The sequence below is a fragment of the Zootoca vivipara genome, chromosome 11, assembly GCF_963506605.1.
Source record: "Zootoca vivipara chromosome 11, rZooViv1.1, whole genome shotgun sequence".
In the NCBI taxonomy this organism is placed as follows: Eukaryota; Metazoa; Chordata; class Lepidosauria; order Squamata; family Lacertidae; genus Zootoca; species Zootoca vivipara.
The window spans coordinates 20,358,211-20,375,613 of NC_083286.1; the positions used below are offsets into that span (position 1 = coordinate 20,358,211).

At 44.3% G+C, this 17,403-nt stretch overlaps 1 protein-coding gene across 2 annotated transcripts in view; it reads left to right on the plus strand.

The window, feature by feature from the left end:
* Positions 1-13,744: 13,744 nt before the first annotated feature.
* The window catches only part of TRIM36 (tripartite motif containing 36), a 50,102-nt gene continuing 46,443 nt past the window's right edge, over positions 13,745-17,403 (plus strand). Inside the window, exon 1 of one of the 2 annotated variants that reach the window (XM_035099943.2) lies at positions 13,745-14,036. In XM_035099943.2, coding sequence (XP_034955834.2) covers positions 13,974-14,036 — 63 coding nt within the window. In that variant the 5' untranslated portion in view covers positions 13,745-13,973. The remainder of the gene's footprint in view (positions 14,037-17,403) is intronic. The other variant, XM_035099946.2, reaches the window with a different exon arrangement.

Genomic DNA, 17,403 nt, shown 5'->3' on the forward strand with positions numbered 1-17,403 from the left:
ATTTCCTTATGTGTCTTTGACTCCAGGGGGTCACTTGAGAAAACAAAAGGGTCAAGTGTTGGACCATCATTCCAAATCTAATATGCAAAATTCTTTCCAGAGGTAAATATCTCAGCACTCCCACTTTGAGTTCATCGCTTGAGTACTTTCATCGCTTGAGTACTTTTTGTTGTTGTTTGTTTCCCCTTTCAACAGGATACTGATTGTGATTTTAGTCAAGGGCTTAGAAAAAACTCCAGACTATGCAAACCAAGGGTCTACTCCCCCTTTCCAATGGGTATTCAGGAAGCACCTTCAGATACTTATCTCGCATTTGCATTTCACCCCAAGCATTAACTCCTGCATAACCTCCCCCCTTGCAAAGTTCCAACCTAACATGCAAAAATTATTCTCACAGCTTTCCCAGGAAGAACATTTCTAAAGGATATGTGAACCTTTAAGAAGACTAAACCCCAGTAACAAGTGTTATTTTTTTCCTTTCTCCCACAGCAAAAAAAAAAAGAAAAAGGGGGGGGGGGTAGTGAAGAGATACAAACAGTAATTTCTTTCCTTACAGTCTGCAAAACGAGCTTAAATCCCTGCTGTATTAGTTTACTTCCCGCTATAGTTTTATATATTTCCTTTACTTTGATGCTTCTCTTTAGGTTGCAAATAATCTGCTTTCATTTATTAAATCAGTTTTTCCATTATGTCTATGAAATTAATCTAACCATACTTGTACAACTTTAGATTGCTACTCTTTATTTTCATTTGAGATGCTCATTATTAGAAATTGTGTATTTTAGCATTTATTTATTTTGGTTCCTCATATGTCAGTGTTTTGTTTTGTTATATTTTGGGGCATGTCCATCACGTGGAATGAGGTCTTTCATTCACTGCGTCTCCAAAACTTATTACTGATGTTTATTCAGGTACCATCTGTGTTTTTCCCCATAGAGTTCTCTTTTATCAGATAGCACATGATGACTTTTAAGGTTTTTCCCATTATTTTACCATTCACCTTCAAATCTTTAGGTTACAGTCCAATATTAACCTGTATGGTCTTTATAATGTCTTCATATTATTTGATAATAATTCTTTTTTTTAATCTGAGATTTTTGTGTCAAGTCCTTCTAAAAATTTTTTTGTTGTTTGAGTGGTAATCTAAATATCATTTTGTTTTTATTTATGCATTTTTTTCTATTTCTACTTTTTCTTCCTGTACATACGAATGTAGCATCTAAGTCATTCTTTCCTGTAAATAATAATGGTAATAATAATCCCTTTCAAACAGGATACGCGAACCTCAAAGAGAATTCGGAACCACACATGGAAAATGTTAATAACTTATCAATTGTGTCCTAATTAACAAAATTGTTGTCCTCCACAGCCAAACTAGGTGAAGTAAATTAAACAGACTGAGTAGACAATAACAGCAGTAATTAAATATGAATGATAATAATAATATTTAAATGAATAAAATGCCTAACTATGATCTTATATTATTTGCAGCTTCCCAAGAAGAAATTTCTAGAATATTCTCCCCTTTCTTGACTATTTATTATTATTATTTTTTAACTAATTATATCTTCAGGCCCCAACCCCCTGCAGGCCTATTTTCAAAAGGATGTTTTACAGGAAACCAAATTGACATTTTATCTCTTTGATCACAACCTAAGAAGGAGGACCTAGAAAGCTATAACGTTTCAGCAAGGTTTAGAAGTGCTGTTATAGAAGTACTGTTAACTTCCTCCCAGTGACTCGAAGGCAGACAAGAAAACCCCCTTGTTGGAGATACATGCAAAAGCAGCAAGAATTATCTCAAGTTCACCTGATTGCCTCAAGATATACAAGTGGCGTATAATTAATAATTTGAAGGTTTTGTGCATTATGTGTTATATAGGAATACTGAAATGTGTCAAATGACTTTGGGACAAAGGGGGAAAGTGAATTGCAAGGACATTCTCTCTCCTTGACCTCAAGACTCTGTGCCCTAGGATTTAAAAGCAGCTGGAATTGTCTCAAGATCATGATGGCCTCAAGACATACAACTGATATATGATTATGTTTTATGTTGTGTGATATTCGACAGAAACATTGAACTATGTCTGACAGTATGTTATTTCCACAAGGAGGGAGGGGGGGTGAACCAATTTTGTGTTTAATTGTTTTTTATGTTTAATGTATAGTGTCCCAATGTTTTTTTTTTGTATTATTGCCATGCATTGTATGCCTTTTAGGATCAGGATATTGCATAGTCCAGTATTTAGATTAAGATCAATTTATGACCACATTTTCTTGTCCCACCTGGCACTCTGCAGTGTGCCAGCCTTCTTACACAATTTTAGATTGTTTTAAATCATTTTACCAAGAATAAGCCCCAAGATCCATGAAACACCAGATAAATGAAGGTATTTATGTCTTGATTTAACAGGAATGATCCCTTTTAGAGTTAAAATTGACTAATTTGGACATGTTTTTTGGGGCTGTATAAATTTTAATTTGGCTTCAGTTCTAATTGGGCAAGTGTATCCAAGGTGCAAGTAGCTTTCTTCCTTTAAGAGCAACTGGGCAACTCCCTACAGTGCAAGGCCAGAGCCTATAATAAAGGCCCATAGAAAGCCCAAGGCAAAGGCATCTCTCTCATGACATGTCCAAACCTGTGGCAGCTATGGTGAGTGCCAGGCGACATGGTCAATATGAAAGCCCTAAGGGGATTCACCAGGGATTGTTGCTGTTGTGCCACGATGGAGGTGTGCAACCAGAGGAGAGCTAGCTTTTGACACCTGAAGAACACACAAAAGGGTAAACAAGCAAACTGCACTTTCCAGTCAATATTGGTGGACCATCCTGTTAAGTGTAATACATAGACCATTTTTGAGAAATGCTTCTCCCAAAGTACTAAAACAACACATCTGGTTATTCTTTTGTGGGGCAACAATTTTTAAGAAAAATTATAGCCCCAAATGGGGGATTGTTATAAGAATTTTGAGGTCATATCTATATATATATATAATAATGGTTCATAAAACATGTACATGAATGTACAGAAACATGTCTGAAGCAGCACAGGAAGACAGGCCTTTCTGACACCATTTTGACTCTCTCTGACCAGGTGTTCCTCTGCAAGGAAGAAGGGGGGTGGGGGGAACCTTCTCATTGTCTCAGGAATTAAAGTGATAATCCCTGGCATCCTGATACCTGACTGCCAGACAAAAGGGTGTGATTAACTTGGCTGGGAAACAGGGAAATGTAAATATCTCTCAATTTTGTTGATTAGGTTTTGGGGGCAGGGGGCAGGGTCCAGGATGCTCAGATTACTGCCACCAGACCTCCCCTTTCATGATGTACCTATGATGAATCTAGGGAGAGGGGTCTTGGGCTACACCCCTTCTGTGACATATGGATGATGCTTCTGGGGGGTGGGCTGAAACCAATTTCAAATTTCTTTTTAAGGGCAAGACATCTTTGTTTGGGGTTCCTTCCTTGTTCTCCTGTGTGAGAGGAAGGACCCTGTTGCAACAGCAAAAATAAAAGTGCCTTGCTTCGTACGTCCTGGTTTGGTCTCTGTCATTTGGTGGGCAGGAGACGCTTAAATTCGTCTGCTTGCCTGGATCCTTGAGCTCTCCCTGGGTCAAGATCCATTTCTCTGGGTTCATAGGAACCAGCTTAAATTTTACAACAGCCCTCTCTACAAAGTCACAATAGTTTATGCAAAATTGATAAGCTACTAATGCAAAGGCTCTTATGCTCTGAATGGCTTGGGCGCAGCAGCACAGAACGTTTCTCTTAATGCAGCTGGCAGAATAAAAAGCAAACCCATTTCTGCACTTGAGAGTGAAGTGTAGCTGTGATTAGATTCATCTTTAAAATGCTTCACACCATTTGTTGTTTTAACAGAAGGCAATTCCTAAGTGCAAGAAGGTTGGTTGCACTGAGATACTGTACTGCTTTCCTTGATCCGCTATTGGATCCTTCTGTTGCCTGGCAATAACCTAATCCTACACATAAGAGGACAATAAAAACACTTGCTACACCATTATAAATCTTCTGCTCTTGCTCATAGTGTTTGCCATATTTTGTATCCCACCCTTCCTCCAAGGAACTGGAGTGTTCATGAGGCTTTCCTCCAGAACACTGACCGATATTGTGGTTTGATGTACAGTCCTTAAATTTCCCCTGTGTCATCTCAGGATATTTCTGCCCATAAGATCCAGTATGTTTTTTGGTAACTGTTTTTCTGAAGATGCCCAAAGGAGCTTTGAATATATTGTTATGAGTTGGTGGGGGCAGGCTGCATGCCTTGCGCCCACTTCTAATTCCTGGATCCAGCACAAATTCAATTCCTGGAACAGCCAGGCTAGCTTCCTGGTGAGGTAATGGCCCTTTATGTATAGGCCATTAAGGTAACAAAGGAAAGTGCCTCTGTGCCAGATGTCAAAGTTAGAAAGACAAAGGCTGGAGTTGGGAGTTTTGAGTGATGTGAGATAGAAGCTGGAAGACGGCAGGCTGGGCAGCTGGGAGAAAAAGCCATGCCTAATCTCTTCTTGATTCCAAGGTGGTGGCTATGGGAGAAGAATGACCTACTTGGGGTCTTGATGCTGTGAGCCCCTCCATTGTAGACTCAGTTGTATATATATATATATATATATATATATATATATATATATATATATATATATATATATGTTTAAATAAACCATATATCATAAGGACACCAGAGATTCCACTGTGCCTCATTCTAAAGAAGCATGAACCCTTGGATAAGCGCCTGGGACCCCTGGGATCTCACACCACTCGGCGATTGGGGTGGCGTGCAACAATACGAAGGATTCCAAGTCCTCGGTTTGGTATATTTGGAATTAAAGCAACATAAAAGGGCTCCTTGGCTGCAGGAATACCCCCCTACCCTATTAGACATGCATTCATTCAGCTCAGATTTCATACTATGCCCATAATTGACTGGTAAATTTTAGGGGGGTGTATTGTCTTTGAGTGTATCCTGAATAAAGGGGCGAATCAGGCAGACCCTCACATCCTGATTGGGCTGTTGGCAAAGCAAGTTTGGGCAGGAGAGGAAACAAAAGCAAAGAAGAGGCAACGCCGGAGTACCAAGAGAGGGCAATTGGAGAGGAGGTACAGCCAGGATGGGCAAACTGTCCTGAAAATCTTTGCCTTGGGGCCAAGGCTTGCACCGCCTGAAGTTGCTTGTACCCATTCTAATGCAGTTGAGCATTAGAGATATTTGAAGATGGCTAGCGTATCTCCTCTCAGTCTCCTCTTTTCCAGGTTAAACATACCCAGCTCCTTCAACTGTTCCTCATAAGGCTTGGCTTCTAGACCCTTGAAGACCTTGGTTGCCATCCTTGGCGCACGTTCCAGCTTGTCAACCACCTTCCTAAATTGTGCCCAGAACTGGACAGAGTATTCCCGGTGTGGTCCCACCAAGTCAGAATAGAGTGGTACTATTACTTCCCTTGTTCTGGACACTATACTTCTGTTAATGCAGCCTAGAATTGTTGTTGTTTAGTCGTTTAGTCGTGTCCGACTCTTCGTGACCCCATGGACCATAGCACGCCAGGCACTCCTGTCTTCTACTGCCTCCCGCAGTTTGGTCAAACTCATGTTCGTAGCTTCGAGAACACTGTCCAACCATCTTGTCCTCTGTCGTCCCCTTCTCCTAGTGCCCTCAATCTTTCCCAACATCAGGGTCTTTTCCAAGGATTCTTCTCTTCTCATGAGGTGGCCAAAGTATTGGAGCCTCAGCTTCACGATCTGTCCTTCCAGGGAGCACTCAGGGCTGATTTCCTTAAGAATGGATAGGTTTGATCTTCTTGCAGTCCATGGGACTCTCAAGAGTCTCCTCCAGCACCATAATTCAAAAGCATCAATTCTTCGGCGATCAGCCTTCTTTATGGTCCAGCTCTCACTTCCATACATCACTACTGGGAAAACCATAGCTTTAACTATACAGACCTTTGTAGGCAAGGTGATGTCTCTGCTTTTTAAGATGCTGTCTAGGTTTGTCATTGCTTTTCTCCCAAGAAGCAGGCGTCTTTTAATTTCGTGACTGCTGTCACCATCTGCAGTGATCAAGGAGCCCAAGAAAGTAAAATCTCTCACTGCCTCCATTTCTTCCCCTTCTATTTGCCAGGAGGTGATGGGACCAGTGGCCATGATCTTGGTTTTTTTGATGTTGAGCTTCAGACCATATTTTGCGCTCTCCTCTTTCACCCTCATTAAAAGGTTCTTTAATTCCTCCTCGCTTTCTGCCATCAAGGTTGTGTCATCTGCATATCTGAGGTTGTTGATATTTCTTCCGGCAATCTTAATTCCGGCTATGATTATTTTAATCTTGAATCTTCTGTTTACTTTTGTTGACTGTTTGACTGCGATGGCATCTTTTTTATGCTGGGGTTGTTAATCAATGAGGGAGTGGGATAGAAATTGAACAAGCAAACAAAAATGCTGTCGCCCAATATTCCTCTTGTGGCAACTTTGCTTCGGGCCCAGCAGGAACTGTTGAAGGGAGAAGAAAGCAATTTGTCACAGGTCTAGCAGCTCTGACCGCTGTCATAGGTTAGAATGAGGTGACAGGACTTTAGCAGAGGAAGGGCCCCCACCAGCCTTGGGGGGGGGGGGGAGAGCTGGAGCAATCTGCTTTGCCATCTAGGTCCAAACAGAATGAGGGTATAAAGTTACCACCTTTATGAACATCTTTTCCTCTGTGTTGGTTGAGGACAGTTCTTCTTTCTCTCTGCGCTCATGTTGTTAATCTGGATCCCTTGTCCCCAAAAGAAAACACAGAAGACAGTGTTGAAAAAAGTACTGGAGATGTGCCGAGAGATTCAAACAGCAAGCTATTTAGCTAATGAATTATCTAATGGAAGCGCACAGTATCTCGTAACAAATGAGCTTGATAGCTATTCATGCACTCAGTTTCCAGAGAAATAAAGGGTATATTGTGTCAGGGTTTAACCTGTAGAAAAGATCTGGAGTAATGTTACTACAGTAACCTTAACCACTGGAGCCTCTGAAAAGGGCCGTTCTGCCATTCTAAAGTAACCTGTGGACACACTCCATGGATAGATTTAGTGAGGTTACATAATATGTTCGGGTCAGGTTTTCAGCTCCCAGTCTCTGAATAAGCTATTTTTCTACAGAAAATCTGAGGCTATGCAGGCATTCAAACCTGTTGGGAAAGTTATGGTACTGCATGTTCAGATTCAAAAAGGACAAAGAGAATAATGGCACTTCAGAAGGCAGAAGACACCTAGATTCTGAGCATGGAAGAATCAGAGCTATTATTGTTCTTTAGAAATCTACTTTTTAAAAGAACATAATTGGAATGAGGTATGTGAGGAATGAGCAGTGGCTTATTGTTCCTTGTACATTTCTTCTATATTTTCTCCCTATGAACAAATATCTCCTCTAACACCAGATTCAGGAGGCTGAGTGCCAAAGCATGGAAGTCTTCCATTTCTTTTTTCATTGCAGGGGGTTGGACTAGATGATCCACGGGGTCCCTTCCAGCTCTACAATTCTGTGTGTCTAAAATGCATAAAATACACACCATTAACGTATACATTAAGTTTGTCCTTCCTGGCTTATAGATACAGTGGTACCTTGGTTCCCAAACTTAATCCGTTCCGGAAGTCCATTCCAAAACCAAAGCGTTCTAAAACCAAGGTGTGCTTTCCCACAGAAAGTAATGCAAAATGGATTAATCCATTCCAGACTTTTAGAAACAACCCCTAAAACAGCAATCTAACATAAATTTTACTATCTAACAAGACCATTGATCCATAAAATGAAAGCAATAATCAATGCACTGTACTATAAAATAAATAAGACAGTATTGTAATGATAAAAATGAAAATAATTATTTTTTTCTTACATGCACTGATGGTAGTCATTGTTTGGATGGGGGGCTTTTATCCATTTCTGCAGTCACACAATCAATCTGTAGCTGAACTGGGTTCCACAGTCACAAAAAACAAGACAGAAAAACGAAGTCACAAGCCAAAGTCACAAAAACAAAGTCACAAGCCACACTCACATGTCAGTCCCATAAAACAAAGAACAGGTCACAGTCAAAAAACGAAAAAGCCACACAAAAAAGCAAATAAAAAAAGCAAAAAAATTAGCTTGAAATACCACTTCTGTGTTGTGTGGATGCTCAGGACTCAACAGTCAACAGACTCAACAGGAAGCTGGATTAGCAGCGGGGGACTCAATTTACAAACGGAACGCACTCAACAGGAAGCGGAGCATGTTCCGCTTCCAAGGCAAAGTTCACAAACCAAAGCACTTCTGGGTTTGCAGCGTTCCATTTCCAAATTGTTCATAAACTAAGCTGTTCTAAAACCAAGGTACCACTGTACTGCCAGAGGGAGACTCGCCAAGGTGGTAAGGGTCAATGCTCCTCTGAGAGGGAACTGTTCCATTCAGCCTTAAAGAGCTGGTCCAGGTAAAGACTGGTCCTTTTTGAACTCCTTTGTATCAGGCAATTTCTGCCCATTCTCCAATGCTCCGTCCTTGGGCAAGGTGCACAGTGGTTTGGTGGCATCCCAACTCTTATTTCCTGCTCCCCCGGATGACACAAATTATCTAGATTCATTGCTTTCAATCCAGTTCCAGTTACGAGACAGAGACAGCTCTTCCCACAGTGATGGGCACTGCACCAGGAACTAGATATGGGGAGTGCATCCCTGTTGGGTTTTCTTGGACCTCTTGGTGGCTTTTGATAACATTGTCCATGGTATCCTTCTGGACTGCATGGCTGGGATGGAAACCAGGTGGCACTGTGTTCTGATGGTTTCAGGCCTTTCTTGAGGGTTGGTTTCAGACAGTTGTGCGGGGGGGGGGGAAGCTTCTGGTTAACACCTCGGCTGTGAACCTGTGGTCTCCCACAGAGTTCCTACTCTGTCTCCTTCAAGACTTAAACTTCCTGCAGCAGTTGAATGTAGATGTTATCTAGAGTTTGGAGCCATCACTATGCAGAGAAGACCCAACTCTCTCGCTCCTTTCCATCACAATCAAGGAAACTGTCAATGTTCTGAATCAATTTCAGTGAACAGTGAACAGACTAGTAATTCAGACAAGATGGGCCACTTAAAGGATTTATTTATTTTGTATGAGCCTGCCCAGCTGTTTGTTGAGAACAGAAGTGTGTTTGTAGGGAATTTTGTTTGTTGCCTGCAGAACATCTGGGAGGCATTAAAACTGTATATCTCACCTGCAGTCTGACATGGTACATCCCTTCGTTTGTTCTGTGAGTCCATCACCTCTAAGCTCCGCCTTGGTGATGGTTCCTATGTCCAAGGCTTTTTAAAAAGCAGATTACTCGCAGCAAAACCAATGATGACAAGTAACTGTATTATAGGATAAGCTTTTATGGACTCGTACTCACTTTGTCTCCTGCCAACCTAGCAGTTTGAAAGCATGTCACAGTGCAAGTAGATAAACAGGTACCGCTCTGGCAGGAAGGTAAACGGCGTTTCCGTGCGCTGCTCTGCTTTGCCAGATGCATGTGATCAGGTAGGCCTGAGTCCATGAAAGCTTATGTCCCAATACATTTTCAGGTGCTACATCTGAAGAGGTGGGCTTAAGACAACAAAAGAGGTAGGCTTAAGACAACAAAAGCTTAGACCACAATAAATGTGTTAGTCTTGAAGGTGCCGTGGGATTCTTGTTATCAATACCAGTGTCTTATACCGGTACCAACCTAGTTATATTTTGCTTACATTATGAGTATTTGGTTCAGCTTTGCTCTTGACGCCTGGAAACTTCTGAGCGTTGCTAAAGTGCAAATAATAATAATAATAATAATAATAATAATAATAATAATGTATTACTTATACCCCGCCCATCTGGCCGGGCCTCCCCAGCTACTCTGGGCGGCTCCCAACAGAATATTAAAAACATGATAAAACATCAAACATTAAAAACTTCCCTAAACAGCTTTGCCTTCAGATGTCTTCTAAAAGTCAGATAGTTGTTTATTTCCTTGACATCTGATGGGAGGGCGTTCCACAGGGCTGGCGCCACTACGGAGAAGGCCCTCTGCCTGGTTCCCTGTAACCTCACTTCTCGCAGTTAGGGAACCACCAGAAGGTGCTCAGAGCTGGACCTCAGTGTCTGGGCTGAACGATGGGGGTGGAGACGCTCCCAGGTATACTGGGCCGAGGCCATTTAGGGCCTTATTCTTTACCCAAACACCTCTGAATTCTAGTTCTGCAAATTTGCATGGTACTCCTTTGGATGCAAATATCTTTCAAATAAAACAAATACATTTTGATTTGCAAATCTGAAAAAGGGAAGAGGAAATTTCCTCAGGGACAGGGCACTTTTCAACATAACATTCAAATACAGCTGAAGTATTGATGTAAACCCCACAACACAATGGATTTGTGTGCTTAAAGGATAATATTATGAGGAGTCATCCTTACTGTGCAGTTCAAACATGTGTATCTGGAAGTAAGCACCATTGTATACAATTGGGGCCTTCGTTGTACAGATTCCTCCTTATTAGAAAGGAATGCCCACTGAATCAATACTAGCTATCCATAAAAAGAACATTTTTTAGCAGCTGCTCCACAGCTCCATGCTTTCTTCTCCATGAGGGTAACTAAAGGCTGAACATGGGCATTTTCTATTTTATTTTATTTTCTGTTGGAAGCCGCCCAGAGTGGCTGGGGAAACCCAGCCAGATGGGCGGTAAATAAATAAAGAAATAATCTAGGGAGTTTGTTTTTAAAAGTGAACTACCCACTCTGGGCCTTTAATCCAAAATACTAACATCCTTGCAATAGCTTATAAGTTGCATGTATTTCGGGAGGATCAAAACACTCATTTATTGGAATGCACGGTTCACATAACCATCTGCTTGATATTGCCCAATGCACTGGCTCCTTTCCTGTGGGTCATGTGCAACTGATGTCATTTGCATGCTATTTGCATACTTCTGCAAACCCACATTCTAGAATGTTAACAGTTGTATGCAAGCAACAAAACCAGTTCTGCATGTGGCAACATCTGTGTGCAACCTGCAGGTCGCAGGCAGGGAGCTCACCTATGCATCCATTTCAAGTAGCCACCATGAGCCTTACTGGTTATTATGGGTATCAATCCTCACACACCTGTCATGTCCAGTGAGAACTAAGGGTGTCCTCCTCTTCTACTATAATCCTGTTCCTAGGACTGAAGCTGTAATTGAACAGATTAAGAATATAAATTAGGGCAGTTTCTGGACTCCAGATCCCCTCATCTCTGACCTCTGGGTATGCTGGTTGCGGAAAATAGGAGTGGCTGTCTAACAACATCTGGAAGGTGGTGGGTTCCTCAACCTGCTTTATGGCATTGAGTGACAGCTATTCTATTATCTGTGTAATTCCAGCAGTGTTACGTATTTAAATCTGAGGCTGCAAATTTACCTGGGAACAGGTCCCGTCATCAGTGGGATATGCCTCTGAGTAAACAGGGACCCAGGTGGTGCTGTGGGTTAAACCACAGAGTCTAGGGCTTGCTGATCAGAAGGTCGGCGGTTCGAATCCCTGCAACAGGGTGAGCTCCCGTTGCTCGGTCCCAGCTCCTGCCCACCTAGGAGTTGGAAAGCACATCAAAGTGCAAGTAGATAAATAGGGACCGCTTCGGCGGGAAGGTAAACGGCATTTCCGTGCGCTGCTCTGGTTCGCCAGAAGCGGCTAAGTCATGCTGGCCACATGACCTGGAAGCTGTCTGCGGACCAACGCCGGCTCCCTCGGCCTATAGAGCGAGATGAGCACCGCAACCCCAGAGTCGGACACGACTGGACCTGATGGTCAGGGGGCCCTTTACCCTTTACCTTTAAACATGGGTAGGGTTGGGCTGCAACACTATTTTTGAGAGTTGTCTCCATTTTGCTGTAGCGCAGAGACAAAATCATTATACCCAGCAGCAGATAATTCTATAAAAGCCATTTGGTACAGTATGTGTGCCTTGAAAAAAAAAGACAAACCACTTTCAGCTCCCAACCATTAAAAGATCTATCCAATCAATAGAATGCTAGTTTGAGTGCGGTTAAGTGCCTCGTCATTCATCGTGACCTTGTTGTTATTTACTGAATCTTGTCACAGAGCCAACTTTTGGGGGGTGGTTGGGCAACTTGTGGCATGGTACCCCCCCACTTCTGTATCTGTGGTGGGCAGCAGCACAATCACACACACACTGCGTGGCTGAGGGCTGCATTTTTCATTTCCTACAGTGCCCCAGGCTGATGCTACACCAGGGAAATTGAACAGTGGGGAATTAAAACACCAGCTAGGTTCGGCAGTCTGGCGCTGCTCAGATCACTAGGCTGCAAATAAGAGGGGTGGGGTAATCCAGAGGGACAGGGGTAGGCCTTGTCCATATCTGAGGCTGGAATCCTATACACATCCCTCACCTAGGAGTAGGGTGACCATATCCAAAGGGGCTACCGCACCTTTAACAGCTGTGTCATGGAAGACACCAGATCCTCCAAGCGTCCCCATTTTCCAGGGACGCCCCCAGATTTACAGAATCATGGTTTCTGCTTTGATCCTGGAACGTCCCGCTTTTCCTTAAGAGGTCCCTATTTTCGTTGGAGTGTATGGAGTTATGCAACCCCCTCGAGCCAAGGTGATAAGTAACTATAGAAGACATCTGAAGGTAGCCCTGTATAGGGAAGGTTTTTATTTAAAAAAAACTAAATGTTTTAATATTTTTATATAAATGTTGGAAGCTGCCCAGATTGGGAGGGATAATAATAATAATAATAATAATAATAATAATAATAATAATATGCCCTTTTAAAATGAGGGTTTTTAGGGGGTGTTATTGTTTTTATTTTATTTTTTGTGGATTTATATCAGGGGTAGGCAACCCAAGGCCCGGGGGCTGGATGCGGTCCAATCGCCTTCTCAATCTGGTCCCCAGACGGCCTGGGAATCAGTGTGTTTTTACATGAGTAGAATGTGTCCTTTTATTCAAAATGCATCTCTGGGTTATTTGTGGGGCATAGGAATTTGTTCATTATTCCCCCCCCCCCAATATAGTCCAGCCCACCACATGGTCTGAGGGATGCTGAACCGGCCCATGGCTGAAAAAGGTTGCTGACCCCTGTTTTATATCTTGATTTTATTCTGTGAACTGCCCCGAGACCCCTGGGTATAGGGTGGTATATAAATTCAATAAATAATACAGTAATGGAATAGGACATCCCTATTTTCATCGGGGAAATGTTGGAGCGTATGGGGCTGTAGACCTATGCCCATCCTTTACCTGGGAGTAAAGTGGCCAGATGCAATGGGGCTTCTGCACCTTTAACATGTGAGTCATAGAAGCCTCACCTGCCGAAATTCCCCGCTTTCTGAAGGCGCAGGAGCCTCTTCCGCCCTTAGGCTACCCTACCTGGAAGGAAGAACCCCAGACTTAAGAGTGAAAGTTGCTTAGGAGTAAACATGAATCGGATCGGTCCGTATTGGGTTCTATATAAAGAGAGGCCTATAGTTGGGGTGCCTCGACCCTCCTCGCCGCCCCCCTCCGTTTGATCCCCGCTTGGCGAGCCCCCTGCCAGGCTCGCGGGGCAGCGAAAAGGATCCATCATCTCGTTGCCTCGAGGCGGAGCTTAAATATCCCGAGATGGGAGTTCAGCTTATGAAAATTTCACATCCCTCCAGCCTCTCATGTGTTCCTTCTTTCCGTTAGCTCAGCCTTGACCGGCTCGCAAATAGAATCAATTAAGGCAACGGCGTCTGGTTTCCCTCGGAGCGCCCAGGGCGCTCGCTCGCTCGCTCGCGACGGCAGGGTGGGTGGGGAAGGAGAGAAAGAAAAAGAGAGTAAAAGGAAGGAAGGGAGAAAAGAAGAAAGAAAGCACTGCCAACTGAAAGTGACGCTGCCTCGGCGAAGGAGCCGGACTATATATTTATTTTTGTGTTGGGGAAGGACGTCGGGGTTGTTGTTTCCTAGTCGCCTCCTCGTTTCTGTCATTGACGATGTCCGAGCCAGAGGAAGGGAGTGAGTTTGGCTACATAGTGGATCTGCTAGAAAAAGGCAAGGTAAGCGTAAGGCGACGAAACGGGGAACCCCGATTCCTCTTCTTTTCGAGTCGGGAACCTCGCAGTCACTCCCCCTTGCAAAGGCGTGGCTGGGCGCGCGCGTTTGTTGCTATCTGGCGCGCAATTGTTTATTTTCTTCCAGTTTGCAATGTGCGGCGGGAGCGGGAGGATTTGCCGAATTGTTCCCTCTGTATTCCCCCCCCCTCGAGGCTAGGAGGGCGGTCTGCCTGGGTGCAAAAGAGCGACTTGTTCCTCGCCGTTGCTTTTGTCTCTCGGAAAACCTCCCGGGCTGCAAGCGGGCGATTTGCATTTGCAAGGGGGCTGGCAGTGGGCGGCGGAACCGGGCGGGCATGGCAGGCGGAACGGGAGCGGCGGCCGGTCCGTCCCGTGCAAAGCGAGGAGTACACGCGAGGCCGCCCTGCTCCCTGGGGCAGCAGGTTGGGCTGCTTTGCCAAGGAATCGATAAGCCGCCAGACTGCAGCCAAGCCCCGGCTCGTCTCCCTGCTGCGCCCCGCTCGGTGCAGCCGAGGACTAGACGCGCGGCAGCAGCCGGTGGCGCCTTGAAAGCCAAGGGAAAGGATCCGGCCAGTCGAGTTCTTTTATAGATAGGGATATATTTGCATGAAATAACCTGGCGGGTATGCACCAGGAGCAATTTCCAAAGTTTGTGGTGGGGGAGCTTTGCTAATCTGTTGGAGCGGAGGTCTTGTTGTGGCACTTGCTGAAGCCTTTTGGCCCACGGAGTTTATTCCACGAGAAAAAGTGTTCCGTCTTTTAAGTGTTCCGTCCCCGACGTGGCGCCCTCTAGAGACATTTACACATTTGCCGACTTCCCACCCCATTTTCCATTGCGGTTTTTTATTTCTCCCCTTTTCTGCACCCTATCTTCTATCTCTTATACCATAACAACAATGCTATATAGCCTAATCTCGAATCCCTTCTGTTGCTTATAGTTCAAATCCTGCTCGCGAGTTCATCATTTTAGAGTATTTAAGTAGTCCGGGGGGAAAAGGCTTCAATTCTTCCACCAAATAATCACCGTTAGGGTCTCTAATTTTGGCTGTTAACTTTGCCAATTCCGAATAGTCCATAGGCTATAATTCTCAACATACTTGGCCGTTTGGCAATGCCAACATGTTGATGGGATTTGTAGTGCAAAATATATGGAGGGCGCTGGTTGGGGAAGGCTGCTTTAAAGTGTACCATACTCTGTTATATCCAGAGCCAGCCCAATGCTGCCCCTGCCCCCACAATGCCCCCCCATGCCGACATGGGCCCCCTCTCCCCACTGTAGCAGCCGCACTACCACCAGCCTGGTTGCTACAACATAACAATGGCAAGGGTTGGATCCACAGCCTGAGGAAGAAGGCTTCAACTCACCTCATGCCCCTGGTTATATCCATCATGTGGCCTTGGGCAAAATTGAAGAATTCTGTTCTTGCCAATTCACAGGGTTAGTATGGCCCCCACATCCCTGAGAATAAGCCACTTAGTTCATGCTACAGAGGTATAGACTGGGGTTGACAGAGGAATAAAGCAGATCACTTTGATCTATTTGAGAGAGCGATCTGGGTGCCAGGTCTGCTCTCTTGTACTGGGAGGGCTTTGGTCAGAGAAAAGTGTCAAGGAAGGTGGCTGCTGCCTCTAGAGTCTTGGTTTCTAGTACAATGGTACCTTGGTTGTCAAACGGCTTGGCTCCCAAACAAATCGGCTCCCGATTGCCGCAAGACCGAAGTGATTGTTCCGGTTTGCGAACGTTTTTCGGAAGCCGAACGGGCCGACACGGCTTCTGCGGCTTCCAATGGAGTGCAGGAAGCTCCGGGAGCCAATCGGAAGCTGTGCCTTGGTTTTCGAACTGTTTCGGGAGTTGAACGGACTCCCGGAACGGATTAAATTCGAGAACCAAGGTACCACTGTATTTTCTCCAGCGCCCCAGAATTATCTCATCTGAGGGGGTGGTGGTGGAAGCAGCAGTGATTACTGGATAGTTTTGGGGTGGGAGAGGCCTACCATTCAACATGGTTGTTGTGCAAGGAAAGTTGCAAGCAGGCTCTCCTTGTTAGGATTCGTTCTGCAAAGAAACAGAAAAGATGATTGTAACTTTAAGAACTGTTTCTGTAAGTTCTGGGTGTGAGTTCTGAGCTGACTGGTTGGTTACAGCTGGTGATGAATACAAAAGAAGGAGAAGTGGCAGTTTGAATTTGCCTGCAGAGAAAGAACACCCACATGCTGTATGTTTGTTGTTTTTGTAGAGCTAAAATAAATCCTCTATTTGAGTGTTTTATGCCAGTCTCCTCGTCTCGTGGTTCTGCCATCAGAGAAAACCCGCCTCCAATACTCCTAGCCTCCCACTTCCATTACTGGGGCTATTGGGGTGTTAGCTTCAGCAGGGTTTCTTCACCTTCCCTGCTAGTCAGAGCCTGTTCTGTGCTTTTCATGCATTCAAGGGGAACCTCTCTGTTTGGAGGGACTGGACTGTTAAAAGTGACAAATCAGCATGAGGCAGACTTGCGCTACTAGGCAAAGGAAGATCCCACTGGCTGCTTTCTCCTGAGCCCATACTTAATTCCTCTGTTCTAAAGTGTTGACGGTGACTGCTGGGATTAAATTAGAATTAAGCAGGAATAGATGTAGTTTATGAGAACAAGTTGATTTGAAAATGTCTGGGGTGGAGGTTGAGAGAGAGAATATTCCTTACCCTGATGCAAGCATTTTAAAATAAATCTTCGGCTGAATTCTGATTAGGTTAGGATGAGAAATTGGAAACCTTCTGCTCAGTAATTTGATTACCGCAAACTCAAGGCCCATGCTAACAGCTTTTGGCAAAGGGGCAAAGCTTCTCAGCAAGGAGGAGTCTGTCTTTGATCACAGAACCAGAGTTGGAAGGGACTCTGAGGGTCATCTAGTCCACCCCCCCCACAATGCAGGAATATTCAGCTGTTCCTTACGGGGATCAAACCTGCAACCTTGGCATTATCAGCACTATGCTAACCAATTGAGCTATCCAGCTGTTCTGTGTGTGCCCCCTTTCCAATCTGACTGGCTGTGTTTCCTTCAGGACACTCTTACGACAGCACAGATTGCAGGGCTTGGAAATGCTCCCTCTCGATAATTTGCATGTTCCTTACATACCACGGAGGTAAGCATCTGACAAATGCATCCTTCCAACCAAGTATATCTTGCAGGTATAAGCACCAGCGGGGTGGGATTAGCCATGGCTCCTTTTTGCAGGTGCATGCAGTGGCAAATGTGTGTTTTGTATTGCAGGTAAGGTAAAAGGTAAAGGACCCCTGGATGGTTAAAAGTAATGGTACCCCTGACTTTATTCGACCGATAGTCAGAAACAAAAAAACATTTCTCAATACAA